Consider the following 16,875-nt stretch of genomic DNA (forward strand, 5'->3'; position numbering starts at 1 on the left):
GTTATGAAAACAAAGACTTGGGACCTAAAATTGCCCTTATTATAAATATGACTTTGTATTAAAGGTGCTCTTATCTGTGTTCGACTGTGTATGCTCGAACGGAGTGCGGAGCCTGTGTCCTCTTTGCTCTGTCTTTGGCAGCATCCGAATCTGTTGTCTCGAGCTAGATTGAGTTGTAGGCTTGCGAAAACACCATGGACTCAATCTCTTTTGGAAGAGGTGTGGTTCTTAGAAGAACCGGCGAGTGTTTACTCTATGTTTCGCCCAGGATGCTCTGTCTTCAGGGTGGAGAGCTGGGTCACAAAGGTAATCCGGAAGCGGTGGAGCGTGGAACGAGATTCGCGGGTTGTGTAATTGCTGCGCATGCGCGGGGGCATGGAGGTGTTGGATCCTGTGGCGGTGCGGGGCTGCAGAATTGGCGGGAAACCTTGGGTGTGGGAATAGGGGACCCTTATGCCAGATGTTGCGGCTTGCCAAATGCACGCGCGCCTGAGTGTAGAAACGCATGCCTGATTGCTGCGACGCTGCACAAATTGTGTCTCTTGGGAATTGGTCTAAAAACATCTCCAACATTATCACCAGCCACCAGTTGAAGACATCAGTAATTGTTTTATGATCACTAACATTTATATCATCAGATTGGAATCCACTGGCTGCCCAACCCCCCCCCCACCTAAGCCTGATGCATACCTGCCAACCTGTCGTACTCCTTCCTGAGGTCAGGCATCACCACATAATACATTGGAATTTGAAAGGAACTGAGGGCTCATAGAAATACCTTTCAATCTATTGTGTGGTATTTGCCTGACCTCAGGAAGGAGTGCGACAGGTTGGCAGGTCTTGCTGAGCACTGAAGTGTGACGTCACTATGAACCAGAAAGTGTAGTGCAAATGAATGCAGTACTACGCGCATTGGTTCACGCGCTGGTTCTCGCTCTAATGGCTTTTGCGGACACACTCGTGCACGTCACGTAGTCACTTCGGTACTCTGTTGTCCCCCAAAGTCGATACAAATGTATGTGTCTGGAATCCAGCTACTATTTTTGTGTCGCTGACACGTCAGTGCGGTGTTTATTCATCCTACCATTTACAAGTTGCTAAAAGTTTTGTACACAACAATAGGCCCTAGTATTTGGATTTATAGCGACAGACAATCAAATGATATTCCACTAAGTAGTCTTAAAAATCGCTCAACTATATAAGCAAAACAACAAAACACAAAACCGATGTACCTTGAATAGGACATAAGCTGTATCTAGATATTGAACTTCGAAAACTTAAATCTTTTCTGGAGTAAATTCAATCATAAAGTTGAAATCCTGCCCGAATTAGATTGCATCTTCGAAACTATACATATATGCATAACGAAGGCCTACATGCAGAAAGGACCTAGGTCACTAAACTTACGCCAAGCGTTGGGTATCCGTCAAACTCGCTCCCACTGCGATTTTGACGGTCGAACGCAACGCACACGTGTGTTATGTTAATGGATCGATTTTTGTGTATACGTGAAAGTGAAACGCACCCAAAAATGTACATGGAAAGGCGCCTTAAAGATTATACAGTGTATATTCTATAGGTTTAATACGCAGTATAACACATGTGCAGGAGTAACACGCTCTTTTGTCGCGTTGCAACTTGTGCGCATACGCACAAAGAGCAGCACTGGAGAACGACGCTAAATAAACATAAATGGGCGTGGCTAACTTTAGTTAATAAGGCAAAATTCTAATTCAGTCGTTAGTCGTGCAGCCTAGTTTGCCTAACTTTTTGGCGTTCTAGAGAAGTGCATTTAACATGTCAAAAACAAAACCAAATACTTGATAAATTAATCTGAAGGTTTGCGCTCTTCTAACACTTTAATCGGTAAACCCTTAAGCAGTGTTTGTAGTCTGTTGGAGGATATGTTTTGGTCACCGAAAAAAAATTAAATGTACACATGATCTGTTTTGGGCAGCAGGGGGGGGAGGAAATCGTCGAGCCTTACACTCTCCCCTCAGGAAACGTGGCAAACAGACACAAGACCCGAGTGCTTTAAAACGAACGGTGTTTTTTATGAATAAAAGGAGACTGTTGCGGATTAAGAACCTCTTGAGTTTACTCCTTTTGACGTTATGCCCTAGTTGGCACTAACTGGATAACTACACCTGTGGCCTACTACACACAGTGGTTGTGACCTCTGACCCAGTATTACACTGTCGAGAGATCCACCCGCTAACATCCAGTCCCCCCATGAGATACCTGAATATGCCGCTGCTTGTCAGGTGAACGCGCGATCCTTTACATGCGCTGTTCACCGAACAGTTTCTCCCGGAGAACGCGCATGCGCGAGTGAGTCTCGTCCCAGTCCAAGAAGGAGCCCTCCAGATGCCGGTTGCCCTCCTTGGTGATAGTGAAGGAGCTGCGCCCATGTAGGACACGGCCGTTGTTGAATGCGGCTATATCACCTGTACATGCAAATGGGACAGCAAAATGGCGTAGTTAGTGCGGCATGGCGGTCAAGACCAATCGTCACTTGGAAATGATAAACACAAAAACGCGAAAGTTGACCGTGTGAAAACAAACTGTTCACACGGAGCTTGTTCTTTCGCTGATGCCCTTTGCACACCTGATTGTGCGCGTGACGTGTTTACCTCGGTATAAAGCTAATATTTAACTTCACCCGAACTTTATCATAATTTGTGGTCTAACTCTATCTGCGTGGGATACTGCGACAGTACATGTACTGTATTCGAACTGGACCTATGTCCCTGTGCACTGATGCGTGCATAAGAGAAAAAAAGGCACCGGGATAATCTTTTTGGTTTTGTTTTTATTAAACGACATCTTTTTTAAGCTACCAAGTTAATATTTTCCAGGGTTGTTAATAAAGAAATGCCAATATAAAAACCCGTTATTACTTTGGTCATTTATTTCAGAATTTGGAAGCAACATGCGAATAACAGTGGATGCACGATGTACTGTGACACTTAAGGATGCTAAAGCAAGGTACCCCGGGCCGAGAAGTTAGACGATATGTGGCATGACCATGCACCGGCGGGTTGGAGCCACTGCATACGCCATGCGTTCAGGGGGAGGGGGGGTCTGAAAAGTTGGCATATGGTGCCTACGAACTTTATGGACGCCCCCTTAGAATCAGGGATTGACTCCAGCGGCATATCCAGCTTTTGGTATCGTGTGGGTGGGGGGCAAATTCAAAATCTTTGTTTAATATTTAAAAAAATCCGTCGGGGGGCAAGTTGCCCCGCCCCCCCCACTGGATGCGTCACTGATTGACTCCGGACAATCCCTTTTCTGTTCGACTGTCCTACGAAAACCCTGTGGTGACTGGAGGCCAAGTGGCGGTGCTCGACCTTAACAGAGATGCCCCAAATGATTATTTCTATAAATACTTAAGTGTATGCTGGCACGTACCATAATACCATTTGTTGCTTTCGGGCTAAGCCATACCACCTGTCACGCCATAGCACACTTATCGCGTTTATTAAGTAGGACTTACCTGACCTGTGTCCATATCAAACGGCTGAAAAGTGCATTGCGCCCCGCACGTAGGCCCTACGCAATGTTGACCCCGGCCATCTTATTTATCGGCTGCTAAATGTACGACAGCCGTTCAAAGGAAAACAATGGATGGCGTGACCTGATTGATAATGCCTTTAGCTAGTTACAACAGTGCACCTGCTTTCCTTTCTTTTTTGTTGTTTTGTCTTTGTTTTCAAACCCTCCCCTTTTAACTCTGTTATAATGTATGGAAAAATAGAATGATTCTGCGTTTCATCATCCAGTTCCGAGACTTATACACGTTTGTCGTCTGAGGGCGCCCGTCGTTGATGGTATGGCTCTGATATTTTGTGATCGTGAAGGAGGAGCGGTTTGATCGGGGAAGGGGGGGGGATAAATTACTTACCTGTCCCCAGAAATTCTGAGAGTATCAAGCTGAAAAATCCACAAAAACACTCAAAATTACTCTACCTTTCCATAATACTTGGGTCACATCTACGGTGAACCTAACAGGACGTGTAATCGCGTGGAATATCTTCTTGCAGCATGCTGCGCTCACGCACTGCGTCCTTCACCGGCTCCAGTAAGAAGTGCCGCGCGACGCCGCTTCTCGTTCCTGCGGTACTTGAGTCTGTGAGTGCCATGACTAGCCACGAAATGTAAGGTATAAAACCTCCACATGCGCCTCGCTCAAGTTTAATGCTTTCCGCTTATTTCAACATACCGAGCTCAAGCCGAAAGTTCACGTGGTTCTCAGGGCGATACATGACGTCGTAGAACACCTTCAAAGCTTTGTACATGTCCCTGACCTTCTCCACCGGAAGTGACATGTAGGGTGCCCTCGTGTGATTGTTGAAGTTAACACGCGTGAACTCGCCGAAACTGTTATACCTAGGAGTGGAAAAGATCGAGTGAACCGTGTAATTGTGAAATAAATGTCTTCCGTATCTTAGCACAATCTCGAGCTACACACTGAAAATTAACCCTTCAGGTTATGAGTGTACAAGTACATAATGGACTCTGCTGAAATCAAAGACCGAAAAATGCGGGATCCCTACAAAGATACTTTGTGAATGGGTTCATGTCAGTTGTAAGTGACCTTTGACTGCAAGTCCTACAACCATCCACCGGTTCAAACAATCCCGTTGGACATGACCCCAGGTTGCTCTGATAATATTGATGCTCAGTCTGCTTTAAGGGCCCATCAGGAGAAATGGGGATTTTCTTTTTAATGATACACAATTTAACAGTCCCTTAGAAACCTCTTACTCGATGACAGGCCTCCTCTGCTTCATGTGGTACACGTAGTAGTCCTCGCCGACGTCTCGGAAGTCGACCTCCTGAGACCGGAGGATTTTGTACATCTCCGGGAACTCCTGCCGAATTTGCTCGGCCACCATCAGGCCGTCTACGAACTGACTCTCCCCTCCCTTGGCCGTGCTGGTCTGCATAATGCAGTGCAGCATTTGAATCTAGCAGTCGTGAAACAAGAACCAAGCAGTTAATAATCTCACAAAATCTTGAAATGAGCAGAGCGCTCCTACAATACTAGTCCTATCATACACTTACAGTAATTGCTCGACCATCCATCCATGGAATTTCAATGCAAACATGCTTTACAGGCATCATACATAGCTCATAATGAAACGCGTGCGTCCGTAACAGCCGTATCGTCAGGCCATGTGGAACCGAGAAATCGCAAATTCAGAGACAACCCATAAGAATTAATTATATATCAATCGATTATGCCTTTCTGGAAGATGGGGGCCCTATTTTACAAGCTCTTTTGACATTATGTAAAGATAAACGCCTCAGACATGCCATTCTTTCGACATTCTGAGCGGGAAGTCGGTGCACTCGCAAATTATCGTTTCATCCGTCGAACTTTTAACACGTACGTGTACTCTGTTAAATATGTGAGAATAATTCTGATCGGTGCGACTACGGTCAATCCGAACCACTTGTTATTCTTCCACTTCTGTTTTCAAGGCGGCCGGTGAACATCTTAATATGTGCAAAATAAAACCCTTACTTTGGTTGCCTTGTGTTGAGCCGTTTTGGGTTATTTTTTTCGGGATTTGGCCAAAACATTACAAAAAGTGAAGAGTACATGAGAAAGGATAAAGTCACTCACGCCTGGCGTGTAGTCATAATACGGTAGGTCGGTGTGAAGGCACAAAGCCTTTGTAGTGAATGCAAGATTACTCGCATCGTGCTTACTGAAGACTTGGAAAGTCTCCCTGAAGAATGAAGATGTGATAACCAAATAAGGCGAGAACAAGAACTACATTTCGATGTTACAGATCGATTTGCTTTTCCAAACAGAGGCAGTGAAATCAAGTTAGGTGTGGCAGTTAATTCAACGAGAAGAATTGAAGAAAAAGAATTACCCGTAATTAGTTGTTTTCACATAAGCAATTCTCGCGGACAATTCCTGGAGAACCCCTTTTCTAGTCGGAGCGCCTTTAATCATGACCAGGCCCTTGGTGTTCAGGACTTCCAGCCAGTTGTACAACTCCCGGTCATCGTGGAGAACTTTTTGGAAATCGAAGGTCGGGATCTTGTCGTTCAGCTCGCCTCCCCACATCTCCAGCTCCGGACTGCCCACCGTGTCTCTCTCGTTGTTGGAGAACCGCTGGCGGCTCAGCCAGGCCACATCGAATTCGCTGAGGTGCCCGTCAGGCCAGATGATCTGCAAAACCTTACCATCGCTCCGGATTTCCTCGCTAGCTGGCTTGATGTCGGGGTCCATCTTTGCCGGGTCGGAGGTTCTCTGCCCGGACGAGGGGTGATAGCATTCAGGACATCGGCAGTTGTCCCTCAGCCAAACATAAGGGTAGACGCCCTCCGGGCCGGAGCTTAACCCCACACGGTAACACCCCACCGTATCGTCCCTGGCGACGCTCTCAAACCTCAGGCTTCCTTTTCTTTCCGGTGCGGCCAGCGTAGAATGCGACATCCGGGTATCCAACGACCCCAATACCGATCGAATGCTTGCCGCATTCCACGCCTTCCTGCTGGGGTGTTGCCCTGCACTCGTACCGTGGGCAAACTGAACCGGAGTACGCCCCGATCCTCCCCCTACCACCGCCGGCGCCACGCTCTGCCTGAGGCTCAGAACTGACCGCCGAATATTCAACGCACGTCTGGCCAAAGTAAGGGGCCTTGCAATCGCTAGAGCCATGATGCTGCGATGCTGTAGTAGAAAACACAGCCTTTACTCAGTCGACAACGATCAACAACTGCTGTGAGCCAATTCTAACTTACCCTGCCGAGCACAGAAAAATGCGTCATCGCCTGTTTCCATCGCACAATGGTGCCATGGTCCAAGGTCGACCTAGTCAATTTGAATAGATTGTACTTTACAGTGACGCCAATACAAATATAGGCCTGTATGCATGATAGCTACGCGTACTAACCTCTTTTCTGTGATTTAGATAAACCTGTCACAGTCTGTCTCTGGCAGCCGTTCCTTTACAGAACAAACCCATGTCACACGATGATGCAAAGACCTACTGGTGGGTTGGTTTAGATCGCCAGCGCAGATCTATTGCTTTTCCTATTCCTATATGAAAATATGGAAACCTTTTGTGCCAAACGGACCCCATCAAAATGCACGGCTGAAGATGCTGTGCACAGATGACCTTGAATTCCCCTAGGTCTGTGGAGAACCACTTCACAATAGGCCTTCTCACACTACAGCCTTTCAACCCAGGTTGAACTTAACCCATGGGCGAACCCATGGCCGCCCTGGGTTGAAAATTAGATTTTCAACCTCAGCCCGGCATTGTTTCACACTTGTTTCCTGTGAATTAGGCTTATCCGTCGGGGCGAGTTCAACCCGAAAATGAGCACAAACAATTTTCAACCCGGGATGAAAATCTCAACCCTGGTCCGGAGGAGGGTTGAGGTCAACCCAGGTTGAAGTCAATCTCGGGGGTGACGCAGTGTGAATCGCCACCCGTTTTCAACCCACCTTCACTTGAACCCTGCGTCAACCCCGAGATTTGTCCAGTGTGGAAAGGCCTATGATGTACATACAATACATCCTGTTTACGGCGTTTACATGTTTACGGTGGACATTGTAGGCGCGTGTGTACCAATGCACGAGCACCCACGGGATAATCATTGCCTGCAGCCGAGCCACAAGTAACGCCAAATTTAGATGGGTATGTCTTTTTAATAGAAAAAACGCGAGTGTTTCCTGAACCAATCACACTAATTCTTACATTAATAGATAGGCAAAGGCTTGCCGAAGAAACTCTTTTTGGAACTAAGCCGTACGGAGACGAGTTGAAGTTAGGGGTTGCGTGCAAAAAAAGGATTTCACACACGAAATGAGCCCGATTTTGACGAAAAATATGACATTTTTCATGAAATCTGCGAGCGTCAATGATTAAAAATTTCATTTTATTGGTTATTTTCTGAAAGTATAGCATCTTATAGCTTCGTGCTCCTTCAATAACTAGGAGATACTGTGAGAATTATGCGTACAATGACGAAAGATATTGCAAAAGTCCATTTTGGGGGGGGGCAACTTTTCCGCTGACGTGCAGCAGGAAGTAAACTCTTGCAGGCTTAGTTCGAATTCCCCCAAGGAATGTAGTGATGGCCGACACCTGGGAAGCTCGTAATTGACGGCTCAGGGCGTGATACACATTTTTTCTGGGATATCCATTTGTCAAAAGTGTATTCTTGAGATTTTATTTACACATTCATTAAAATCATTTTATAGTGCATATGCGTGGTCGATGTTCTGAGGGCAAATTAAATATAAAAAATATAGCTATCATTCAACCAAACTTTGCCACATTTAAACGATCTCCCAAAATCATCGAGAATTAAAGAAATCATACGAATGATAGGATTTCGATGACTTGAATACATGCAGCACGGTTTCATTTATAAGTTGCTACGATTATTTTGTCCACACCCTTTGTAGCAGAATAACAGGGAGAAACTCCATGTTACACTTAGTGGTTATGAAGATCTCCTGACCACATTTCATGCAGCAAGGCGGGTTATGTCATTCAAGGCACAAAATGAGTGTCTCCATAGCTTGGTCTATATACAATAGACCCTTGCACTAATGAATTCATAATTTGCACGCATGCGCACAAATGGCCTTGGCGGCAAGAAGTGTGAGCGGTCCATTGAAAACGTGCAGGGTTGCAATTTAGATCATTTTCTCTCGGGTTTTCTTGCTCTGTTCGTTTTTTTCTTCAGAAAATCTCATTAAATCGTTTTGCTATTAGTTTCTATTCTAAGCGAGATTTTTACAATCGTGATTTTTCCTGTGCACACGAGATTGTCGAATCTAAGCTGGTCTCCTTTTGTGCTGTTTTATAGCAAAAACGATTTAATAGGATTTTCTGAAGACAAAACTGAACAAAAACCAGAAACCTTAGAGAAAATAATCAAAATGGCACCCCTGTACGTTACCAATGGCCTGCTCACACTTCTCGCCGCCAAGGCCATTTGTGCGCATGCTTGCATAATTATGAATTTATAAGTGAAAAGTCGATAAAGCACATTTTCTACATTTCTTGAAGTGAGTTCCACTTTCTACCCCGTTTTCACGTTAAACAGCTTGTTGGACAGTGGTAGTGGCTATCATTTGTTTCAAACAGCGCTAGGGAGGCATTTTGAGGTCTTGACGAGATTAAATATTCACAAAATTAATGACTTTGTGAGAATGTGTATATTAGTCTTGTTATCAGATGGTACCCATATCCCATACAAGGACAATAAATGTACAAGGTCAAAATACATTACAAATCAGAAATAAGGACACTTTTACGAACTAACATATTTCAGAAACGGAAACCAATGACCAAACGGTCATCGTAGCTCTCTAGCGTTCGGCTTATATCAAGGAAAGACAATTAAAGTACGTGCAAATACGATAAAAATGGGAAATACACAATAGGAAATAAGCATTTTCCAATCAAAGTAATTAAAGTAAATTGAAGTAATAAAAAAAACCAAAAGAATTAACAAAAATACCAGGGATAAAGGAAAATCTATGCCATTTTACAAGCTATGGTAAGTTAACTTTGCAAGAGTGTAAAAATTCAAATAGAAAACATACAGTGAAGACAATAACATTGAAGCTTTTTTTAGATCAATGTACTGAGGTTGGGCAGCATTCCGATTTACATCACGTGGCACGCGCCGTATGCACCACTATTCTACAGTTTTTACAAGGAGAGTTCGTTCAGTATTGGGTGTCTGCGGAAACACACCACAGATAATTATGGCTAAAGAGGGATTTTTGAGGTAAAACTTCATGAACAACTGTAGTTAGAAAAGGTAAAATTCCGACATACTTTTCCCGTAGACCTGATGGGTTATACTTTGTCAAAACATTCTGACTGCTCAGTTAAGTACATGTGATTTGATAATCGATAATCGTGTAGTGGCTAGGGGAGAAAGTGAATATTGAACTGAAATTAAATATTAAATGAAGCACTGAATAGACACTAAAAGCTTTGGCAGATTAATTAAGCGAATGTCGCAAGAAGTAGAAATTACCAGCAGCAGGGCAATCAATAATAAGTTTGTCAGAAAATGAACGAGTCTTTGCCGTCTAGATTCAATAATGTGCCAAGTTCACTTCTCTGAGAATTTCCAGCCAATTCACGTCTCAGTTTATTTCCCCATACCAGACGAGGAACTCACACTAGGGACTCATTTATTAGCACACCTGCAACAGCTCTCGTATTTGTAATCACCCAAGATCCCATATAAGATATCAAGTATTTTCATACTTATTATGTCCCATTCTGGGCTCGTTTTTTCAAGTCCGATTCCAGATGTAAACTATATGTACCGCGGTATGGCCGCTAAAATATCAAACTGGTGGATAACACGGTGACTCCTGGAGGTCAGTCTTTTCGCTCGTGGTAAGCAAACGCTATTATCCCGCAGTATGGTCCAGCAGCAATCTGCGGGACCATACTAAATGGGCGTGGCTAACTTTGGTCCAGCGGATTATCTAGTTCGGTTATCAGTAGTAAACAGGTTTTCCTGTAACGTTTTTGCTATCCTGAAGAAGCGCCCACATCTTTCTTACAAAGAACATAAGAAGCCTCGATACTACAACTGATTCAAAAAGTATGTATCTTCTACCAAGTTAGAAGTGGCTGTCAGCAGAACTGGAAAGAAAATATACATTGGGGACAATAGTTGCTGCTGACAGGTTATTTTGACGCCATATATAGAAACAAGGGAGCACAAAGCCCCTTGTGATTTCAGTCTCTGTAGTGTCAAGTCGCACTCCAGGATTGTATCATTGAAGGAAAATACACCCCATTCTTTATAGATGGATTTCACATTAGCGCCGTCTGCGCACATCTGCATCGAAACCGAGGCTCTCTGTGTTTAAGTTCGTCGCGCGCACCCGCGGAGTCCACACAGTACATGCAATATCCGGTTCATAAGTGTGGTGCCACTTCAGTTTAAACCACGCCCACTGCACAAGATAAACGGTCATCGCAGGTACGTTAGTTCGCGGTAAATTGCCATTATTTTTTCTTTTGATTTCACGTGTCGAGTCATCCTGAAAGACTGTTCCACAAAAAATTGCAGCCTGAAAAGTCTAAATTTAACATACCTTTATGTATTTTGTGTCTTAACTCCTTACTTTCAATCATCTGACCGTATTAAGAATTGAAGCTGACACATACAGCCTCGTTTTCAAACGCGAAAGTGGGCAGATCTACGCTAAAAGCGTCGTATTGGGATCCCTCTATTACAAGCGCTCATCACCAAAAAGATTCTCCCGGAGAATGCGCATGCGCGAATGAGCCTCATCCCAGTCCATGTAAGCGCCCTCCAGATGCCGGTTGCCCTCCTTGGTAACAGTGTAGGAGTTACGCCCATGTAGGACACGGCCGTTGTTGAACGTGGCTATCTCTCCTGTGCAGGGACAAAAAAAAAGACACCAAAAAGTGTGGATCGGTAAAACTGCGAGACAGCGTTGGCCAGGTCGGTATTTCAAGAGGACGAGGTTGTTCGAGAGCAATTGCACCTCACGTCGTGTCCGTTCTACATCTGCGGCTTGTCCATTAACTGCAGATGGTTCTGCAGCATACAGGTATGCGCGCACCAGTCACGTGTCCTTCACTGATTCTCGCAAGAGGGCGCGCCAACGCGACCCTGACTATACCGCTCCTGCAGTGCTAGGTCAATATCAAAGGTATGATTAATTTTTTTTCAGAGAGTAACTTGAGACCCCAGTCAAGTTCTGTATATGCTTTCCGGGTTTTTCAACACACCTGCGACAAGCCGATACTCCACCAAGTTTTCAGGGCGATACATGACGTCATAGAAGACCTTCAAGGCTCTGTACACGTCCCTGACCTTCTCCGCCGGAAGCGACAGATAGGGCGCCCTCACTTGATTGTTGAAGTTTACACTTGTGAACTCGCCGTACTTATTATGCCTGTGTATATATATAGTGGTGAAAATGTTCGACGGTTAATGTTGGCACCATACTCACGTGCATTTTTATAAATGTCAAGTGTGTACGTCCCTTTGGCACTCCACCGGCAACGCCTGTTGACCTCCCTGTAGAAAAGACATCTTGAAAAACCCTGTGTATACCGTTATAACGCTATGTGCGCTTTTCTATGGGGATTTGCCATAGGAAAGCGCATACTAAGCAAATTGTGACGTCGTTATATTATACTAGAGGTATATTGGTGGAAGAGAGGCGTGTAACGCACGCCTAGCATCTGTTTATGAGGTGTGGACCACCACGCCTAGGGACTAGTCCTATGCACACTGCTAATGACGTACCTCAATGTTTATCGCATTGCATTGATGGTACCGAATGGAGGTCATCGCTGTCTGATGTACGTGTAGTACGATTAGTATTCGCTTTTAAACCTTAGCTTTAAACATTCCGGAGAATAATCTTCCACAACTGGAAAAAGGTACATAAGATTGCGCCCTCCACTTTCTTGGGATCGACTGCATATTAATCCCACGCGTGCAATTACCCCTATTCGTGACATACGAGTAGGTGTAGAGGGTATTCTGGTCTTGGGATAACTCTACAAGGAGTAGCGTTTTCAACAAGGACACTGGCAACCTCTTACTCGATGACGGGCCTCCTCTGCTTCATGTGGTAGTCGTAGTAGTCGCTGCCGATGTTTCGGAAGTCGACCTCTTGAGTCCGGAGAATTTTGTACAAGTCCGGGAACTCCTGCCGCACTTGCTCCGCTACTTGCAGGCCGTCCACAAACTGGTTCGCTCCACCATTGGTGTCGCTAGTCTGCTCGATACAGTGCAGCATTTGAATCTGGCGTTCATGAAAACGTGAGGATCGATGATGTAAGAATCTCAGACAAGCTTCAAGTGACTGAAAGAGGTACGGTGGTTAGCCAGGGTTATACCTTTGATCAACGCGCCCGCGGCAAAATGGACGGTCGCTCCAGGGCTTGCATGCGGTTCGTCGTGTGGTCTTGACTACCTATTTCGCCGCGGGCGCCTTGATCAAATGTTAGCCAGAGTAAAGTCGATCCGTTGCTAAATACCTGTTTTTGTGGCCCGTTTGACCCATGTTCATAATTCAGGTTTGCTTTTTCAGTGTGTACGATTTGGCCACATTATACTGTGTAACACCCCTCCAGTTATGTACATGTATACGATATGAATTTCTCGACGAACTGTGAGTTTCAAAGATGTGGGTATCGATTAACCGAGTAAACTGACTTGATTATTCAGTTGTGCAACAATTATTGGTTAACAAAGCCTCTGGAGTCACCTTTTTTTTATACATGAAATAGCACATATAGTTATAACAATATTAGGCTAATATTAACCGGAAGTAGAACTATATAGTTTAGGGACCGAAGCTTACAGAAAGCACTTTGAATAATAAAACTGAGTGTCCCTTTTAATTTCACAGCACTGAACCTACAAATATTTGAATCGAAAAATAAACATTTGAACATTCGATAATGGCCAAATATTGGTCCGTTATTTCTGTTCTGACATGCCAACTTTTATCTTTTACATTTTATTTTTTTCAGTATTTAAATACTCATTTTTGGCTTGATTTAATGATTTGTTTTTAACGTTTGTTTTGTTTGTCCTTTGACTAAATTCGAAGATCCTTTTTTGTCGCTCAAGTCATGATGTTTGGAAATGCATTGCTTTTTTAGTTGCTTTTGTGACGGCAAATCGATAATAATTTATTACTTATACCATTCACAAGTCGGCACAGGCTTAGCTGCAACCAGACAGTGGCGATCGATTTCAGTCCACCTTCTAAGTTTCTACCCAGTGAAGCTCAGGTTTTACTGTGTACAAACAAGCCAGATGAGCATTTCGTGGTAGCCTGCAGAGTTCCATTTTTGGTGGTGTTGTTCTGTTTTTATCCTTTTTTTGGTGGTGTGTTGTTTATCGTGAAATAACCAAAACATTCATTTAGTAGTATACACACACATACATGTATAGCATTACAATACACTCACGCCAGGTGCGTAGTTATAAAACGGAAGATCGGTGTGGAGGCACAGTGACTTCGATGTGTATGCAACACTGCTGGCATTGTGCTTACTGAAGACTTGGAAAGTCTCCCTAAAATGTGGCCAAGAATGAAAACGTAATAACAAGTTACTTAGTTAGGCAAGAGCAAGAACTGCGTTTTAAACAGTAGATCTATCTACCCCCCCCCAAAAAAAAGGGTGAGCTCGTATTAAGTTTTAGGCCTATAGTTAAAGATTACGAGCACATTACCCGTAATTAGTTGTTTTCACATGAGCAACTTTCTCGGACAATTCCTGGAGGATTCCTTGCGCAGTCGGTGCCCTTTTCACCAAGGCCAAGCCCTTGGTATTCAGGACTTCCAGCCAGTTGTACAGCTCCAGGTCGTCTTGGAAAAGTTTCTCGAAGTCGAAGGCCGGGATCTTGCCGTTCAGCTCGCCTCCCCACATCTCCAGCTCCGGACTGCCCACCGTGTCTCTCTCGTTGTTGGAGAACCGCTGGCGGTTCAGCCAGGCCACATCGAAGTCGCTGCGGTGCTGGTCAGGCCAGGTGATCTGCAAGACCTTACCGTCGTCGAGGATGGCCTCGCTAGCTGGCTTGATGTCGGGATTCATCTCAGCCGGGTCACAGGTTCTCTGCCCGGACGAAGGGTGATAGCAATCAGGACATCGGCAGTTGTCCCTCAGCCAAACATAAGGGTAGACGCCCTCCGGGCCGGAGCTTAACCCCACACGGTAACACCCCACCGTATCGTCCCTGGCGAAGCTCTCAAATCTCGGGCTTTCCCGACTCCCCGGTGCGGCCTGCGATGAATGCGACATCCGGGGACCCAACGACCCTAATACCGATGGAATGATTGCCGCATTCCAGGCCTTTCTGCTGTGGTGTTGCCCTGCACTCGCCCCTACCACCACCGGTGCCACGCTCTGCCTGAGGCCAAGAACTGACCGGCGGATGGTCAACGCGTGCCTCGCCAGCGCATGGGGCTTGGCAATTGCCTGCGCCATGATGCTTCGACGTTACTGCATGCAGCCGCAGAACAGTCTTTTCTGGCCGTGGTGGGTCTCAGTTATACAATAGAGCCTATTCAAACTGGAACCTGCAGAGCGTAACAACGCAAAACCAGATGTCCAGAGTCCCGTCACCAGGTCAAACCACAGAGCCAGGACAAACTACGATATTTGACTTTCTACGGTACGATGTGTCTGCCCGTACAATTCCCTGGTGAACATGTATTATACGTGTATATATCCATATACACAACAATGCACACTGACATACCTATACATAATGGTCAGTATGGTGTTCTATATCTGCCACTCGCCCCGCGGATCTCGCCCCGCGGATATCGCCCCGCGGATCTCGCTGAGAAATTTTACCACTGGCAATTGTGTACACATATAACGTACCGACCTTTAAAGAGTAGAAGTATTGGTGCAACTTTATTCGTGTTCTCATTTATTAAAACACTGGCGGCCTACACAAAGTTGATAAGGCTACGTAGTTTGCAAAAGAGGAGTCTAAGTTGCATATGCGACCGGCAGGTGTCATCGGTAAGTAAATTTGTGTGAGAAGTTTCAAGTTATGCCATTTTAGTTGGATTTAAGGTTTGTAAAACCTGATAAACTGTACGACGAAAAACTGTGTTCTTGTATTGTTTTCAGGAAGGAACATGGAAGACCTTTTGTAGCGCCAACCAACAGTTCCACAGCCACTGTAGATTAGTTACCCTTTAAACTATGGGCGGCCGAAAGGGCCAAAATTAATAATGACAAAAATAAGGATAATAAACAGAAACATAGATAAACACAGAAATATATGTAACCCTGCGGAAATACACAGATTAACACAGAAATAAAGATAATAAGCCAGAAATAGATACGATGATATAACTAAGATTACAGAACTGAAGATAACCACACAGGTCGAAGTACAGACAACAGAAATAAATTAAAATAATCATGCTCAAAAAATACACGCGACAGAAAAATAGTAAGCCACAGAAATGAAGACTACAAAAAAAAGACGACATATACATGTATAAAGCTGGCGACAGAAATAAAGACGAGCACAGAAATGCATCGTTCTAAAAAGAATGTAAAAAAGAAAAGTGGAGGGTAATATATGCGTTTTCTACGGAAAACGGATAGTGACAGCGTGAATATTTTTTTACGTAGGGGGTGTAATATTTTTTTGACAAATTATGTGGCGGCCGCCACATAATTTGTCAAATATTTTTATGCCTAGGGGATATTTTTTGCACATGGGGTGTATCCATTTCTTGCGACGGAAGCCGGATAGTGCCAAGGGGTGAATACTTTTCCGTAGGAGGTGTATACATTTCTTGAGCATAGGGGGTCAATATTTTTTGCACAAAGGGGGTGGAATTTTTTTACAGATTGGGGGTCAATATATTTTTTACACGTAGACCTGGAGCGGCAGTCTCCATACGTTCAAAGCGCTTTCCCAGGCTGCACAGTCGCGACGCATGCGGATTGACTCCGTTTTTTCAGCAGATTCCATTTTCTATGCTCGCGTTCAGACGTCGTGCTGGCTGCCATACTGTATGTACATGTACGTACGTCGAGGGCTTCCACGTGTTAGCTCCCTCTCGTGCAAGAAATGTACAACCCCCACGCACAAAAAATATTGACCCTTGTAGACACCCCATGTGTAAAAAAATATTCACCCCGTATGCGCAAGAAATGTATACACCCCATGTGCAAAAAATATTCACCCCCATACATACAAAATATTTGCAATATTATGTGGCTGCCGCCAGATAATTATGTAGTGGCCGCCAGATAATTTGTCATAAAAAGTATAACACCCCCCTACGCAAAAAAAATATTCACCCTGGCACTATCCGGCTTCCGT

At 44.6% G+C, this 16,875-nt stretch overlaps 2 protein-coding genes across 2 annotated transcripts; both read right to left on the bottom strand.

The window, feature by feature from the left end:
- Window positions 1-1,035: 1,035 nt before the first annotated feature.
- Window positions 1,036-6,806, bottom strand: LOC110975114 (gamma-butyrobetaine dioxygenase-like). Its single transcript, XM_022227262.2, has 5 exons — window positions 5,892-6,806; window positions 5,636-5,741; window positions 4,771-4,973; window positions 4,226-4,392; window positions 1,036-2,447 (listed from the first exon to the last, which is right to left on the bottom strand). Exons 1-5 carry the CDS (start codon window positions 6,683-6,685, stop codon window positions 2,281-2,283), a joined length of 1,437 nt encoding a protein of 478 aa, XP_022082954.2. The 5' UTR covers window positions 6,686-6,806; the 3' UTR covers window positions 1,036-2,280.
- A 1,372-nt stretch (window positions 6,807-8,178) lies between these two features.
- Window positions 8,179-15,275, bottom strand: LOC110974962 (gamma-butyrobetaine dioxygenase-like). The gene is made up of 5 exons (XM_022226953.2): window positions 14,251-15,275; window positions 13,986-14,091; window positions 12,606-12,808; window positions 11,781-11,947; window positions 8,179-11,421 (listed from the first exon to the last, which is right to left on the bottom strand). The coding sequence occupies exons 1-5, from the start codon at window positions 15,003-15,005 to the stop codon at window positions 11,255-11,257; spliced, it is 1,398 nt and encodes a 465-aa protein (XP_022082645.2). The 5' UTR covers window positions 15,006-15,275; the 3' UTR covers window positions 8,179-11,254.
- Window positions 15,276-16,875: the final 1,600 nt, after the last annotated feature.

The sequence above is a fragment of the Acanthaster planci genome, linkage group LG20, assembly GCF_054643075.1.
Source record: "Acanthaster planci isolate LZ-2023a linkage group LG20, COTS_SCS, whole genome shotgun sequence".
NCBI classification, from domain to species: domain Eukaryota; kingdom Metazoa; phylum Echinodermata; class Asteroidea; order Valvatida; family Acanthasteridae; genus Acanthaster; species Acanthaster planci.